The sequence below is a fragment of the Macrosteles quadrilineatus genome, unplaced genomic scaffold, assembly GCF_028750875.1.
Source record: "Macrosteles quadrilineatus isolate MER2022 unplaced genomic scaffold, UCM_ALF_1.0 Scaffold_7__1_contigs__length_78375512, whole genome shotgun sequence".
Taxonomy (NCBI): domain Eukaryota; kingdom Metazoa; phylum Arthropoda; class Insecta; order Hemiptera; family Cicadellidae; genus Macrosteles; species Macrosteles quadrilineatus.
The window spans coordinates 39,793,418-39,811,186 of record NW_026542600.1 but is presented as its reverse complement, the minus strand read 5'-3'; the positions used below and the strand labels follow the sequence as shown (position 1 = coordinate 39,811,186).

Here is a 17,769-nt window from a genome sequence, read left to right as displayed (position 1 = left end):
TTCTTAGAATTAATGTAGATTTACACAATTTTACCAAATTTCATCAGAATCCGATCATTACTTTGTTATTGTGCTAACGGACACACCAAAAAGTATTATTTTGAACGAATGGTGTTTTTGGCTCCTGGAGACATCACAACAAATAAGTAGATCGATCCCAGGTCTAGGTCTTACCATAAGACCTACCGGTACGGTAATTAATTATTTCATGTATGTAAAATTTGCTAAAAAACATTTTCAAACCAATTCCCTTTTGTTTTGATTAGGCCTATACCAATCAAACTTATCTTTTTTTTTTTAAAAAGCCTAGTTTGATTAATATAATTAGGCCTAGCCTAATTATAATATAATAAGTATATAATTAATTAACTTAACTATAGTTAATGTTGATTAGGTGAAATACATTTTCTTGCAGAAACATGCATGTAAGACTAACCTTTAAAGACGGAAGAAGACAGTAAATTGTTGTAATTGTGGAAGTAAAAATAGGATAGGATGGTCTAACTGCTTACTCAGTCATGCCATAAAATAATATGCAAAAAGATTTACACGCAAACCTACGTTGCTTTGGTTGGTAGTAAGATAGGCCTATAGATAAAGATGGCTATTTTTCTCAAGGCATTTTCCTGTCATTTAACATTCCTTGCATCTAGATACTCAAAAGGAGAATAACTCATGGTAGGCCTAATGTAAAAGAGTAACGCGACTGTATAGTAAGTAGCTGCATGCTTAAAAGTGGGTACATGTTGTGTATCCGACAGCTACATAGATAGTAATCTTGAGGCATTTCCTGCAAGATGGAAAATGTGATATTGTAAGATAACTCGAATACTTATCTTGTAATATTGGGAGAAATATGATGCACCAAAGGGAACGAAAGATAAAAAACTCACTAAGAAAACTTTAATCAATGGCATCTATTGAGAAAATTTACAAAAAGATTGGTTGCAAAGATGTAAAGTAAATACCACTAGCAATATTGCTAAATCGACAACTCAACAATTAACCTGAACACAATAGTCTTATGAGTAAACCATGTTTTAACTCCCTTAATTCCGTTTCTAGGTTTATCTCAGTATAGATTGTGTAAAAGCAATTATAAGTTACCGGTAGTGTAATTTTTTTTTTTTACTGGTTTTGAAGCGTAGATCCCTAATATGATCTTAAACAATCAAACTATAAACGATAACGGCTAATGGGTGTGTCAGGAGCCTAGTTGTTAGCGTCTTGGATTTTAATAAGAGAGGGAAGAAATCAAACTCAACGAGTCCATAAAAATCTGAAGGGTTTGGGCCGCTTTCTTCCAAAAACTTATGACTAGTCTATGTCATCAAAACTGCTACTAGCAAAGATACTAAATAGGCCTCACAATAATAACTCCAGATTCTTCTAGTCTGTATATGGGTAGGACAATTATTAATAGCCTAGAAAAAAATTACAAATTATAACCTAGCATATTTATAGTTGTACCTAAAAAAAATCTGCTTACTGAAACATCCGGAGTACCTTAGGCATAAGAAAATCATTTAGGCTTGTTAGGCATAGGTTTCAATCGGAAACTAACTTCATTCAATGGAAGAAAAGAACTGAGGTACTGTAGCTTAATATAGTCTGATTGAACCTAGATTGTTTCAAATCTGACAGTGTAGGACTGTTTTGAGTAGACCTAGCCCTACAAAAACGTCAAAGATATTTGAAATATGAAGCTTCCCAGGAGGTAAGATTCTAGTCCCGGGAAAGAAGTATGTAAACAAACAGATTTCAGAATTCAGTTTGGTCAGAATGGGCGTTTTTCATTAATTGTATGCTTGCCTACATTTATTGATTATTTCCTACATGGAACCGCTTTTTACATGGTTGACAGTGACTTAAGAGAACGAAATAGTATTATGTTATGTTAAATACCATAAGTGTAGTATTGTGAAAGCCTATTACCTTTCACTCTCAGATTGATGTAAGTTACAAGGGTACTCACCATTCTTTGGTAAATTTCTTATGACATTCACAGCCTTCTCGAACTTTTCTTGGATTGACATAGCTCAGAAGCTCACAGATTAATTCACGATAAACATAAGTAAACTAGATTTATTTTTATTGTTTCTCTATTTTACCAAACACTAGTAGACATAGACAAATCCAAAGAATCACATCAACGAATCTGCGTAGAGGAGACTGACTGACTGACGACACTGAGACTGACAGGTACGAGTTACAGCTGACTTTGTTAATTGTTTATTTGTTATCTAGTTAAAAGAGGGGGAAGAACATTACAATGCAAAGAGGATACAAGGTGTATTCTCTCGAAGCTGTACTGTAGAAAGTACATTCATACACTCAACTGATTAACAGTGTATTATCATAGATAAAACATACTCCCTTAGTAGATTTCTCATCCTTATGGAACAGCTGAAGACAATTTTATTGTTAGTTCTGTACGGTTTTCTGTAGAGGTCGTGTTTTGTTTACAATTTGTTTCCCGTTATTACAGCCATTTAAAACCACGTTTAACCAAATAATACGATATAATCATAAACAATAACCTGTCCCCTAGTTATATAACCAAACAGTAAAGCACAAATCAAGAAATTAACCCTAAAATAATAGAAACAAAGTTTCGTCGACACTAGCGCCCATGTGTCACGTACATGAACTAGACACGAAAGACGGGCTTCAAAATTTACAATGGGATGAGAAGTCTACTTGTGTTGGTTAGTCTATGGTATTATCATTGATTATACATCTCCCCTTGGGTAATGTATAGTCAATGGTATTATTTACTGCAACTAAAGTTATTTCTTGATGGTGTGGCCTCTGGATCGTCTGAATTAACGTATAGTAGTTTAAATTACCTCGTTCTGTCCAAAACGATCCTATGTAGTTCGTAGAGACTACAGCCACGGCCGCCTTTAACTACAGGCCGCGGCCTGGGGCCCATTTCATAATAAAGTACAAACTAATATTATTAGTAAATCAGCTGATCGCCCAATGCAAATCTAATGGAAATTACAAGTTACAAGTTGTAACTTGTAACTTGTAGTTTATTATATAATGGGCCCCTGGTAGAATTGGCAACATCGCAAGTGGTGTTGTTCAGTGACAGACGTCCCATAAGATAACATGGCAGACAGGTGACATCAGCTCATTAATTCGCACTTTATTGATTTAATTTTTAATTTATGAACATAAATTTATTAAAATATTGAAAATAAAACATACAGAATTGAAAATTGAAACAATATAAATTAAAATCTATATCTGTACATTTTTAAGCGGAGTCAATATTGCCATAGTCCAGTCATCAATCTTTCGTATATACACAAATACCATTAGTTGCTTCCAAAAAAAATCAGCTGTTACAACACCACTTGCGGCGTTGCCAGTTCGAAGGCCGCAGCCTGGAGTTAAAGGCGGCCGTGCTACAGCTGTTTCGTGCTGCAGGAGCACATCTTCAGGCCAGGAGAATGTCAAGAACTAAGCAGTCATTAGATATTCCTCATGTCAAATGTTCGCTCCTGCAGCACGAAACAGCTGTAGTCACTACGAACTACATAGGATAGTTTTGGACAGAACAAGGTAATTAAAACCACTATACGTTAAAATTATTTGGTGGCTTTGGCTAATAATAGAACTAGACAGTAGACATTCCATACCCATGTCTAAATTGGCTTAGTTGAAATGAGCCACCAACGGTGTGCGCTGATGCGAATTAAAAATTGTATTTATTGTAATTTTATTTATTTCTACGACAAACAGCCACTATTCAATATTTGCATCAAATCAAGACGGTTTACACAAGTATGAATAACAAGTATAGTAATACATAGGCCCAATATGACATTTACAAAAAGACTTATAATGATGTGATTTCAAATTCTCTGTCAAATACAACACATTTTTTAACAAGCCAAATCGATAGTACGATTTATTGTAGGCTATAGCATATTCCTTCCACAGTGCTCTACCTCGCCTTCATCGTCTGGGAAACAGCTTGCCTATAGTTACATCACATCGACCTCATTCAGCTCTCTGAGAATCGTCTCAAGAGAGCGCTTACCAACTTCTACTCTTCAGAGGATCATGTGCATGTTTAATTTATTTTCCAGTTGTGACCAGGCGGTCAGAACTAACCAGTTTGAGGAGAACTTCCCCGTTTTGGGTATGATAATACTGATCAACTTGACTATGGTTCTCATTTCCAGGAGATTGGCCTTGGTCATGATCTCACCTAAGGCATCAGCAAAAGATCAGGATATCGTGGTACTAGGCATTCTTAGCCTAGGTTTTTTTGCACCAGAAGTTATTTTCGACGTAGGTACCTACCTGGCTGATGGATCATGGGAAGCTATCTTTTGCTGCCTTAGCTTTGCTAGAACCAGCCTTTCTGTCAGGTTTTGGGGCCAAAAGGTTTAGTTCACAAGCTCACGCTCATGAATTAACTAGTGCCTCTTCATGCCATTCATCTCGAGGACTCAATACAGTCCTTTGCCGCTGGGAAGCTGGCTTTTATTGACCTATTATTGGCCTATTATTGATTTATTATTGTATTTGGTTTGACGTTGGTCTGGACCCTCAAGGTTCCCTTATATGATCTTGATGAGGCCCATATTTTCTTGGTCAGGAGGTTGGATTCCTCACCATCAATATAGTTTAACTGCTGAAGAAGAAGCTGCAGTTCAGAGATGAACCTAAGGCAGCTCTTCTTTGACGGTATTCCCTCCGTAATGATTCAAAGGAGTTTTTGGCAGCAGCATTTCAAACTCCATCTTACCATGTTCTGAACTGGCTCCTTCCCTACCTGTCAAAGAAGTTCCTGGGGGGAAACTATCTCCTTCGTGCACTTGCAGTGTACCAGCAGTGAAAACATTCTCAAGTTATAGTTTGCTGGTTACGAACGATCTTTGGACCTTGGAGATACCCTAAAGGGTTCTGCTCCTGCTCCTACCTCGCTTCTTGCTCATCTGAGCTCTTCAAAAATGAGTTAGGGGTTATTAAAAGCCATGTCTTTGTGTTATCCAGCACATTTTGTGGCAAGGGGCGGCTTGAAAAAGGCAGGAATGGGTATTCCCTTTAGGGCAAAACCCATACCCCCGTTCCTTGTCCAATGTTTGCCCAGTACCGGATACCTGAAGTCTTGGGTTGCCAAAAGCAATGAAGAGCCTGACCTCTACATCTTATTTTGGTCTAACTATTTTTTCTTATGATTGATCTCGTATTTAGTTGAGTTTACAATTTAAACTTAATAATTTTGAGTGCAGGCTTGTTAGTATATTATTTTCTTTATTTGTGTCAGTAAATATCTGTGAGGGGAAATTTCCATGAAATATTGGTGAGTTTTGCATGGAAAGTATCATTACTTTTCAATTTCCTCCCATTACCTCGGTGACTTAAAATGTCTCACTAATAAAGCAGTGTTATTCACGACTTAGACTACATAGTCCCACATAAGTGGACCTCAAGGAATGCTCTTGATACCTTCTGTGATTTCCTTCTATGCACTATAGTGTGACAGTTCCACTTGTCTTGTCTTTGTCATTTTGGTAAAATCTGTACTAGTTGATTGCTTTTTCATTTGTTCTTAATTTTCAAATCTGTCTAGAGTAAAACTACTAACCTTTATAAGCTGCTATATCTTTGGTCTAAAATTTGCTAAAATTTGGTCTAAATTGACCCTCTAAAGATATAAGATGAACTACCGTACCAGTTTACGTGCATGAGGTAAAACAAAACTAGGTCTATGTGTAATTATATAGTGCAGGTTTACTGGATCAGATCATATAAAAAAACATGGAGAATATGCGTTTTTACAAAAGAAAGACATTTTATTATGAATTATTTGTAGCAATATAATGTTACTAATTTAAATGCTGTAAATTGTATAAACTGCCTGAGAAAAGCCAGTAGCTTTACAATGGTTTAAACAAACACCCAGCTGTTTTTTTTATAGGATGAATAGTTTTTGAGAAATCGGGGAAAAACTGGTTTTTGGACGCCATTTTCCAAGATGGCAGCCTTAGCACAAGTTTTTTAGAGGACTTTTAGTATGTTATTCAGGAAGTAGAATTCAATATACGTACCAAGTTTTACACTTATAAGAGTTTTTTTAGGTAATTTCTCAAAATATGACTAGACCAAGTACATGTCGTGAGAAAAGAAAGGTTCCTCATCAAAGTTAATCCTGGAGAGAAAACCAGGAGGCAAAAGACTCTTGGAATAGCCAAGCTGATATGGTTGGACCAAGTGGAAGAGGAGACTGGGAAGAAACAAATTAAGAGGCTAGAGGTAAAGATGAATGGAGGCATCGTGTTGGGGTACCACACAAATCCTCTAAGTAAGTACCACTTAGGGCGCCAGTGGTCATAGCAGTTAGTTTTCAAATTGTAAAAAAAAAACTATGCAAAAAACAATAAATTGGCAGCACAAATTTAGGTACAAAAATGTGTAAAATCAACATCTTTGTAGCTAAATTTTACACTTCCCTGGCCCCCTCTTCATTGGGGTTATTCCGTACCCCCAGCCACCCCTATAAATAGAGTAGACGAAGGTCTATAGGTTAAAATATATGGAGTAATGTATCCCTGTCTCTATGCATTGATACTAATTATATACTCGTTACTACAACTTAGCAAAAGTGACGCGCACAGCACTCATTTTAAGAATTGCATTTTCAAGCAAACCGCAACCGCATCTATTATCAGGGTTAATTTTTAAAGAGCTTGTCCAGCGTAGAATTGTGGATACCAAATTTTGAAAAAGATTATAACTATTCATAGCTCTAATTCTTATAAACTTCTACCACGAATACTAGAAAAATACCGGTATGGATCATAAACATAAACAAATGACGTTTTTGGCCCGAAAAAAAAAACATTATTTAACATTGCTTAAATGGAACTGCCAAATCACATGTTCAATGCTATTAGTATAGAATTCGGTCCAACAACGTCATTTGTTTATGTTTATGATCCATACCGGTATTTTTCTAGTATTCGTGCCGTCTACTCAAATTACAGCTGCACAAACTTTGCCAGTGTGATGAATAAATTTAACCAAAACTAAATTGAAATGTAATACAACCCATACAATTTATTGGGGATTGTACACTTGAAGGAAGCTGACACATATTAACTTGCTAACCGATGTCATTTGTCAGGTGTAGCGATCTGCAGGCGCCATGATGTGCCAGGGCTGCAGTAGGTGCGAAAGTCGTTGTCAGTGACATGCACGTTTATCATTACAGTACTGTGGTGGTATACCTGATAGGGGGGGGAGGAGGGGTGACAACCAATCCCATCAATCAAACTGATCGTCTTATCTCCTTATTGAATCCTATATATTTCCATGTTGTACTGAGGGTAATCCAAAAATCTTCTCCCTAGATACACAGAATTAAAGACTAACTGCAAAAATGTTGCAAGCTAATTCAAAAGTTAACAATTAACAACCGTATAATTAAGGTATTATTATAACCGCATTATACATTACTATTTCTGAGATCTTGATTGAAAGTATAACAAATTAATAGTAAAAAATATTTAATGTAAGATGTTGTGATTTATACAAATAATCACAAAAAATATTTTTAGAGTGTTATAATAACAATTTAAAAAATGGCCTTATAGTAAATTCTAATAATTCCATCATTATTTTTTGTTTAGCAGGATGGTGTATTTAACAAATGTTCCACAAAAGACCTACAGGATTTACAAAACAACTATTTACAGTAACTTTTAAAAATTTACTAACTACATAATATATATTAGCTAAATGTGTGTCTATTCTCATTCTACTTCATAGATAGATTTGTTAATACCAGTGTATAAAATATTTTTAATGATTGTTGAGTATTAATTGAATCCTTGATCGACTCTATGATAATTGCCTTGGGGGAACGAGCTGGTCTAGGGGTAGAGCGCGGGACTCCGGTCCCAGTGGTCCCGGGTTCAAATCCCGCTGAATCACCAATGGATTTTATCCAAGTGATAATGCCGCAACCCCTAGGTCTAGCCTGGAGTAATGTAAAAAACAATCTCAGGCTCGTACTTAGGCCTGCTTATTTTTCGTCCTACGAAAAAAAAAAAAATATTATTGCCATATAGCTTTTAGTGGAGGCACTTCTCCAATACAGAGAAAATTATCTCCTCTTTTCTCCTCTTGGGGAGACGTATCTCTTTTGTTTTCTTGATATATGGACCTACAGATTACAGTGCACTTTGAATCTCAGGGTCACGGCATTATCATTATGCTGTAAGTCTTTAGGTGGGATTTTATTTAACAAGGGTATTACTGGGTTCAAGGTGGTGTATAGGGATAATATCTTTGTACAGGGCTGACCTGACACTGATTCCCGCACACTGGCTGGGATTTAGCTGAGTGTTGAGGCCCTGGAGCCACCTTGAGGACACTAAGACTGTCTGTGATGCAGTGCCTCCAGGAGAGGGACAATGGAGCGTGGGGAAGAGCCCCGTCCTGCCCAAGACAGCCCTGCTTATACTGAACACGGTGGATCTAGTCTGGGGCGGGAGGTCAATAAACTTTCATAGTGATGAAGCCAGGAGCCAGGAGTCAATAGTACTGGTGTGGTGCCGAAGAAAACAAGAGTCAGCTGGGCGCATGACTGAACAGCATTTGGCAGAACCGAAGGACGGAGGTATGGCAGGTGCACTGGACTTGTGCAGCAGCCTTGTTGATAGTGCTGGCACACAACCCCCAGCCCCCCCCTATGAAAATATCTGATCAAATTTTGATCAAAAAAATATCAATACTTGATCAGGTCTGATCCGGTTATGGGACATTTCCAGATCAAACATTGATCAAGTATTGGTCAAAGTTGATCAGTTTTGATCAAGTATTGGTCAAAGTTGATCAGGTTTTGATCAGGTATTGGTCAAAGGTTGATCAAGTATTAATCAATTATTGATCATGTTTTGATCAAGTGTTGATCAAGGTTGATCAAGTTTTGGTCAAGGTTGATCAATTCCTGTGTAATGTGAATCTGTAATGTGTAACGTTAATCAAAACTGAGCGAGAAACTGACAAAATATTGAAACTAATATTAATGAGTGCTAGAAGATGTGTATTGAATATTGAAAATAATAGGAACAAATATTTTCAGTAAAAATGTCTTAATTACTAGTTAGTAATTAGCTTTGAAAATACATGCTTTTTAGTACTTTGTCGATAATATTCAAACTAGGCCTAGGTAAATTTGTTCATGTTCCACTAAGCTTTAGACTCCGAAAGAGGTAAAGTATGTTTACACCTACAAACTACGGCAAATGCCTTCAGTGAATACCGTGAATGGAGTCAGTTTATTTCAAGTGAATCACGCAGGAGTAGTTATTCCATGATTCACTCACGTGGGGTTAGTGGTTCCACGGTAAGGCTGATCAGATCAACTGCATTCTTTTATATAGATTGTTAACACAACTCCTTCGTATTTTGTTATAGTTTCTCTGTCTTAAATAAAAACAATGGGAATAACGACGTTATTATGAAAAAAATAATGTATCCTGTGAACATAAATAAATAGGCCTACTGTTTATTTATGTATTTTAGTAGGCATACCTACTAATTATTCTTGAACACCCGATATATTAATGATTATGATCCTTTACAGTTAACCTTTATGCCAATTCAACTATTAAATAGTTTATTTGTGTTAGTTTGATTTAATACCATTGAATATTACGTAGAAAAAATTAAAACAAAGAACAATGCAAATGTAAATACTGTATAACTGATTGATATAACTCCGCCGTGTTTGGACTACTTTTTCATGAAATTACTAATCGAATTCAAATCTTTAACATAAAGTTACAAATTACACTTACTTTTATCAGATAATTTGTAAGAGTGCAGTTCAATTTACGCTTCATTAGCGCGGGTGGCCGGCAGGGCCCCGGCTATTGTTTGGAGACCTCGCCCAGAGTCGACGCATGACAAAGGCAGTGGTCTTGAAGGGCAATAAACTGCCATCCCTTTGCAACTTTCTCCGCGTCGATGAGTGGAAATCGTCAAATTCAGCTCGAAAACTTGTCACTGTATTCACACACTTATAACATAAACACTTACTATCCACAGTTTACGCAATCCGATGTCGAAATACCTAAACGTAACAAAATGCACTGAACTGTAGACGCACTATGAAAATTAATTGAACTTGAGTTTCACTGATAACACTTTAATGTCAGTAATAATGCACATGAAGAAAACACTGCTTACTAAAACGAACCTGTTAACTCCTGATAATGCTACTGTTTTAGTGAAAATTAAATTAATGCTCGAACGAATAATGCACACAGTTTGAATAAAAAAATGTGTAAAACGAAAAATGCACAACATAGACGTTCGGACGTTGGTGCAAGACTGACCTACGCTACTCACCCCAGTTAGTTTCAGGGGGAGGGGATAACACTTGATCAAATATAGTTGATCAAGTTTGATCAACTTGAAAAACTAGTTGATCAACAAGGTCAATATTTGATCAAGAAATCATTCTTGATCAACTGTGTTGACCAAACTTGATCAAGTTTGGTCAATATTTGATCAAGAAATTATTCTTGATCAACTGTGTTAACCAAACTTGATCAAGTTTGGTCAACTTTGAACCAAAGTGATCAAGTTTGACCAAGTTTTGATCAATTTTGATCAAACATTTTCATAGGGGCCCACCCCCATCTGTGGGCCAGACTGGTCTGCACACTGAGGATGGAATTTGCGGCCAACGGTAAGGTCAGGTGAGGCACTTTTGGGGTGAATGGCACCTGACAGTTTTGTCCCAAGCTGAACATGACACATTAGATCTCACAAAAATGTCAAGCACACAAAACAAGAAAACTACCCCAGATTTGTCAAGCACCTATGCTGAATCCCATTCAGGCTCCCAACCTGGCATGGATGTTTGTAGCACAGTCTGACACCACCCCCAGAAAATGGTTTAATGGGGATTGAGAACTGTGAAGCAGAGAGAGAAAACTGATAAGAAGCTTTCAGGAGAAGCAGCTTGTGAAACAGGATAACAACAAAAGCTAAAGCCTGGTCACTAAACAGGTTTAAGGCAAACAAAACTGGCAAGCAAATCAGCCCAGGAATTAATCTCCTAGCTGGCAAGCTAGAAATCCCAACAAAGTAAAGGGAAGGAGATAGTCTTGGAGATCAATCCGTGAAATAACGACCTCACCAGGGTAGACACATCGCCAGTAATTGCACAACAAGAAACATGAGTGCATCTGTTACAAGTGCGGGTCCGAAGAACATATTAGTAAGAAACAAACCCAGATGTGCAGTTTGCTTAGAACAAGGGTTAGGGAAGGGCCAACTAAGTCTCATCATGGATTCCGAAAAATTTACCTCCTTTAGGAAAGCCCTCGATGATGCTAAGAAAGCCCTAAACTGATTACAAAAAGCTAAGACAAGGGAAAGGGAGCTCAGGCTGCTAAAAGTCAACTTCAGAACAAGCTCAGCTGCTCAAAGCCTAGTCTCCTTCAAACGGTAAATAGATTTGAAAATAGACATATTAATTATATCATAGGTAACCGAATAAAAAGCCATCAAAAAGAGTTGGTATCACGATAGCATCAATTGTCATTTGAAAACCTAAATTTGACATATTCAAGACATCTGGCTCTAATAAAGGTACGTATCGGTAAAGATCTAACTATTCGCCAAATGAGACACTTAAAAGTTTGAAACAGATCTTAAGGATTTGGGGACAAGTAATGCATCAGATAGAAGAGCCCAGTATTGCCGATAAGTCTCCATTAGTAACTGGAGATTTCAATGCAAAATCCTCCAATGGGAAAGGCTTGACAGATGAGGGAGGCAGTGGAAGAAACTTGATAAAAGTGATGTTATGGTCTTGAATAAAGGTGGGAAGCTGTCCTTTGAGATAGAGAAGTCAAATCAATCGTTGTTTAACATTGACAAACCAGGATCTTGCGCAGTTCATTGGAGGCTGAACTGTATATAGGAAAAGGAGTCCCTGAGCGACCACAATTCATTTTGCATGCTCCCTTGAAAATGGAGAAGCTACAAAGAGCATCAACAGAGTTACTAGCAAAGGTTGGAATGCGGAAAATACCTGGCCAAGCTGAAGCAAGAAATTGTCTTATTGAAAGTAACCCACAAAATCAGAAAAATGTTCCAGAGACATGATCAAAATGCAAACAGCATGACAAGAGATCTTGACCTGGATGTACAAGGTTTATGTAATGTAACCATGCCAGGGAAAAAATACAACCAAGGCGCAAAACCTTTGGGCCGTAGCTAGGAGATGGCGAGCTGAGCGCCCGCCAAGGGCCCCATTACGTTGGGTTGGGGGTGCAAAAATTGATCATGAAATGTAGCCTACTATTGATAATGGATGGATCTCAAAATTTCGGAAATTGTGTGAGAATAGTAGCCTATAGTCCTGCTTTTTGGTAGGAACATTGCATTTATTTGTTCCAACTGTCTGCGATTTCGTTACATCGCGTCGCGGTTGACGACCGTGATGCCCCCAAGATAGTGGGAGATGTTTACAATTTCGTCGGTATAGCGGGTGACGATTGTGATGTCTTTGTGATTGAGGGAGATGTTCACAATTTCGGCACGATCCCGAAATTTGTTCACGATGGCGGGATAGTATGCTGATATCTCCGTGATCGCGAGGCTTGTTCATGATTTCGGAGTGACCAATCAAAATCGAATACCACTTACCATCTTTTATATGTATTTACCGTCTTGTGAGTAAACAGAAAACAGTATTAGTCTAAATATATTTTTAAAAGTGTTATTTGACGTATTGTTGTACTTTCACTTTCAAGTAATTTAATAACACGTACGATGCTGATCAAAAAGTTATTTAGTGTTGTCTTTAAAATATGAATTTTTGTTCTATATTATTACATAAATTATGCGACGAATACCCTAAGGTAAAGCTGATACCTTTTTATTAATCACACGGGAATTAAAAATGTGTTGAGTAATTATTTTATTTTTATTTTTGAATAACTTTTTTAAAGAGGAACAGACATAACAGGTACAGGTACAAAACAAAACTAATAACATATTGCTAAGTATGTAACTAATACTTTGTTAAAATGCCAATTGTCAGATTATGAACATGTTATTAACAAATTGAATATTGAACACTGTAAACAGTCTTATCAGGAAATAAATAGTTTAGAAGTTTGAGATAGTTTAAAAGAGCCGATTAAGAACACCTAAGAAGTTAATCGTTCTGCTGGATAATTATCTCGCTCAAGTTTCAACCAACACTTTTCATAAGTTTTGTTTGTTTAACCCAGCACAACCTTGAGAGGATTCGAGTGTAAAATTTGTGGTCTACAATTAATTAAAAGTGGAAAACTCGGGTAGAGCATTAATAGGGAGGAAACTTTTTAGTGAAGATGATGAAAACTTACTGGCCAACACGGCCTAAAGTACTTACCCCAATTTTGATCAACGATATTTGCATTTTCATTTACAGTGGCCCATCGGACCAAAAGCAATTATACCTCAAAACATCTAAGAGGTGTATAATTTTCAATAGACGGCTAGATATCTGGATGTTTAACGAATTTGGATTCCCTTAAAATTTATAAATTACAATTGTTTATCTTTGTAAAAAAGTAAATGTCATAAAATATTTACATAATATTTTTAAAATAACTTCCTTCAATCAACTTCCTACTTGTGCACTTTGTAGAAAGTAAACCCTGTACGAATGACCAACAATATCAGATATATAACCTGATAACAGTACCAGGGATATCACAAACCAACAAAACCAGGGATATCACGAATCAACAATGTCAGGGATATAACAAACCAACAAAACCAGGGATATCACAAACCGACAATGCCAGGGATATAGCCTGACAGCGGCAAAAATTATTATTGTGTTGTGAATTTACACTATGGTCATATATTAAAATTAAAAGTCCCAATCCATGATTTCTACGTCTTATCGTTTAAAATGTAGATATTATTGTTACTTTTAGTAACATCTTATTTCATTTTTAGCGTTTTTATCTAATAGTATATAAAATAACTCAACTCATTAAACGTAGCGGAATAATACAATAATAGAAGGAAACAGAGTGTAGAATCTACCCTAACCTAACCTAACCTAATCTACCCACCGAACATGTAAGGTTCTAGCTTGAATACAAACTAATATATTATTTTAAAGTTCAAAATCTTGAGTGTTTCGCCAAACACCGGCTCACTGGTTCGCCATTTAATCTCATTTATGGCATTTAGTCGTTGTGGGGCAGGGGGGATGAGACTGTTTAGAAAATAATGTGTTTGTTGGGCCGAAGAGATACGTTTGTGCAAGTCTGTTGGACCGTACAGCCGCGCGATAGTGCCACGGGACCACGCCTCTATCGGCTGGAATCATAAATGTTTCTTCTTCAGCAACTGAAAAATCATTGATAAATTTCTAACTTGTCGAAATTTTAGTCGTTAAGTTATTAGAACTTATTGTGCTGTGTTTTATTGTTTTCTTTATTGTATTAGATATATCATTCTGTTACTGTTATTTATTAAGTAATTATTCGCATTGACTTATGTACATGGTAATTAGTATTTTCTTTTGTGCGTGTAAGTTAACTGTTTTTACAGAACATATAACTGACACTTCGTAACATTGTAAATCATCTATTTCATTTGTCATCTCCTAGTTATTTCTCTTGTTAAGTCCTCCTAGTTAAGTCTGCCTGCATGTTTTCGAGTTGTGATATCGTTGAAATATCTCGGTTCTGTTTAGTCAAGTTAATTCTAGTATACATTGCAATGTACAATGGTGAATGCCATGTAATAAACAAATTAATTACGTTCGCTGTTCTTGGATGCCAACTTGCATGGCCGATTTTATTTTTTTAAAGGTCCCCAGAACAAAAAAAAACACCATCCATTCAAATTCATTTAAATGTCTATATAAATTAGTTTTACACATAATTGATAATGTTTGTGTGTGGGTGAGTGCGCGTGTGTGTGTGTGTCTGTTATCGTGATGATTGAAGAAAAAATGAACAAATTTTTATTAAATTTGGTACAAACGTGTAAACCAACGTTTATTTGAACGAACTTGTGACCCAGCATGATCAGACTATGGGAACGGTGGTTTATGGGGTAAATTTGGGTTCTCCCATTTTCCCTAAAACCAAAATTTAGCAATTTCATTCTAAACCATTTTGTAGAGCTTAAAAAATAAATAATTCAATATATTCAAGTGTTGTTGTATGCCTAAAGGTTACAGAGAAATAAAAAAAACGTGTAAATTTAAAGTTCCCTTGTTATGTTTTACTGTTACTTGTTATGTGGAACATATGGAGAATAAGTTAACTGTTGTAGTTTTTTTAATGGATTATATGTTTCAATAAAATTTGGCAATTTTATTTATTTTATACTAAGCTATCATTATTTCAATAAAAAAACACAAACCTCATCAATTTTCACCGTAGCAGCAAACCTACTCAGTAGTAGTAGTAAAAAAATAAATAAATAAATAAAATAAAAAATGCATGCAGGGGAAATGATTCCACAGTTTCGTTGTTATACTTCTTGTTATGTTTGTTCCTTCCAAAATTAATATACACTAAAAAAAAAAAAAAATAAAAAAACATGCATGATTGTTTCGTTCCAGGGGAAACACATCAAGCCAGAATGGTCACGGGGTTGGATCCCGGGACTAGCAGGCCCATGAAAAACAAATCTGTACCACGGGACATGGGGGCCCCTCGTTGGCTTGCCCCAGCCGGCGAGCCCATGGCAAGCTAAGCTTGTGAGGTAAGAAACGTGGGGGCAGTGGTGGGCAATACGGGCTAGATAGATAGTTATCAAAAAAAAAAGGGAGAGAGCACAAAAATTCAATACAAGAAACACAGATAAAAGGGAAGCAAATGGAGCTGGACAAGTATTAAAGGATAAGGCAACACAGCACTGCTATACCGAAAGGTTGGTACGGTGTGCACTTGGGAGGAGAAAAAAAGTAGTAGTAGTAAGTACTCATTAAAATTTATGTTATTTCAATTTGACAATGTTAAGGGGATATTGTAGTCGAAATATAGCCAGGTGAAAATGGAAATTCGCTTAGTATGCAGGTTTGCTGTGGTGGGATATTTTTATTTTTTCACTACCGTATGTAGACTACCCAACTAAATTTTCTGTCACGCAGTAATTCTGTATTTTCCAGTAAAAATGGTTAATCCGTTTACAAACAAATCAATAAAACCAAGCTTTACAAGTTTGTTTTATTTTTTCCGCTTTTCTAATAGTTTAAATTTTACCCAGGAGCTTTAAAAGAGACGAAGTTTATTGATTTTGGACATTCAGTTGTAATATGTCAATTCCGAAGACCTGTACGATAAAAACACCCCCTATTCAAATGAGCATAGTTGTTAATTAATTCGAAAAAATCGTTAATTATTTTGTGCTATTGTCTGAGGGATTGTTGTTTCTACAATTAAAACGTATAAGGAATAAAAATGAGCCATAATAGGAAATACTACAGGTCCGCAAACGGACTTTATTAAGTTTGAAGAAACAAATTTTGTTAAATATTTTGTAAGTTCATACCTTACAAATCAAATTTATTGTGGTCACAATATCTGAATGATAGGGGATTAAAGTACAAAGCAAAACAACTACATTGAGATATCAAAGTACATGTATTTTTTATATCACAAAATCGTTGGATCTAAACGTGCATGCTAATTCTATCCTTTTTGCAGATAACGTAACTTTTTAAAAACAAGTCCCTCTGTTGCAACAATTAGGGATGAATTCAGTGGCATCATAAGTGAAGCTAATGAGTGGTATAAGACAAATCTCTTGTTTATGAATGTAGAAGACACACAAAGTATGATCTTCCCCCTGAACCCTCTAGTAGATTCTAGTCTTAGTGTTGCTTGGTACTCACGTATACCCTAAATGATCGTGGAAAGTGCATGTTGAGCCTGTTTGTAAAAAATTAAGTTGAATTAATTATTTATTTGAACATTTGAAGAAATATGTATCCTTTGACGATGTTAAAACTGTATACTTTAGTCTATTTCAAAGTGCCTCTTCCTAGTCTCTTGCTCTGGGGAAATAGCATTCTGTCAATGCAATGACGTCAAATACAAATTCTATGAATGATGTACTTCTTGCTCAAAAGAAATGTATCATGATGATTACTGATTCAGATTATAAAGACCACTGCAGACCACTTTTTATACAAGAACAGATTTTAACCACTGTAAACCTCTACATCCTTCGCATGGTTCACACAAAGGAAAATCTTAACAATTTAACTCTCAATAGAAACGTCCAAGACACGAAATTGTGATTCAATAGCTAGACCTTGCACTAGGCTGAGCAAGGTGCTTAACTCTTTTGAACATGTTGGTGTAAAGTTGTTCAATAGGCTGCCTTATGAAGCCCATCTGGCTGATTTTGACCATTTAAAAAGTACAACACAAGTGGCTTTTAGTTACACATTTCTACAGTATTGAAGAACTCATTGCCTGTAATATTAGCTTCGTTTTTTAACCTCATTGCTTTTTATCTGTGTTTTATACCGCGATTTTATTTTATGTAACCATCCAACCCAACTTGTAAAACTTTTATTTATAGCTTGCTTGCCTGTATAATTGTATTCAAATTTGCCGACTACTGTGATCTAACTAATTTTGTATACTGTTATTTATAGTGCATGTTATTAATTAAGCATGTCTGTATTATTTATTAAGCAATGTAACTTATTTTATACTTATGAATCTTGCATGTAAACCTTTTATTGCT

The 17,769-nt window shown here is 36.0% G+C and overlaps 1 protein-coding gene across 2 annotated transcripts in view; it reads right to left on the bottom strand.

Annotated features, from left to right (window-relative positions):
• Positions 1–17,769, bottom strand: part of LOC128998290 (acyl-CoA-binding domain-containing protein 5) — a 79,497-nt gene that overhangs the window by 44,725 nt on the left and 17,003 nt on the right. The window contains exon 1 of one of the 2 annotated variants that reach the window (XM_054424364.1): positions 1,976–2,194. The exons of the other annotated variant lie outside the window; for it this stretch is intronic. Coding sequence (XP_054280339.1) covers positions 1,976–2,036 — 61 coding nt within the window. The 5' untranslated portion in view covers positions 2,037–2,194. Of the gene's footprint in view, positions 1–1,975; positions 2,195–17,769 lie in introns of those variants that run through there. 2 annotated transcript variants of the gene reach the window in all.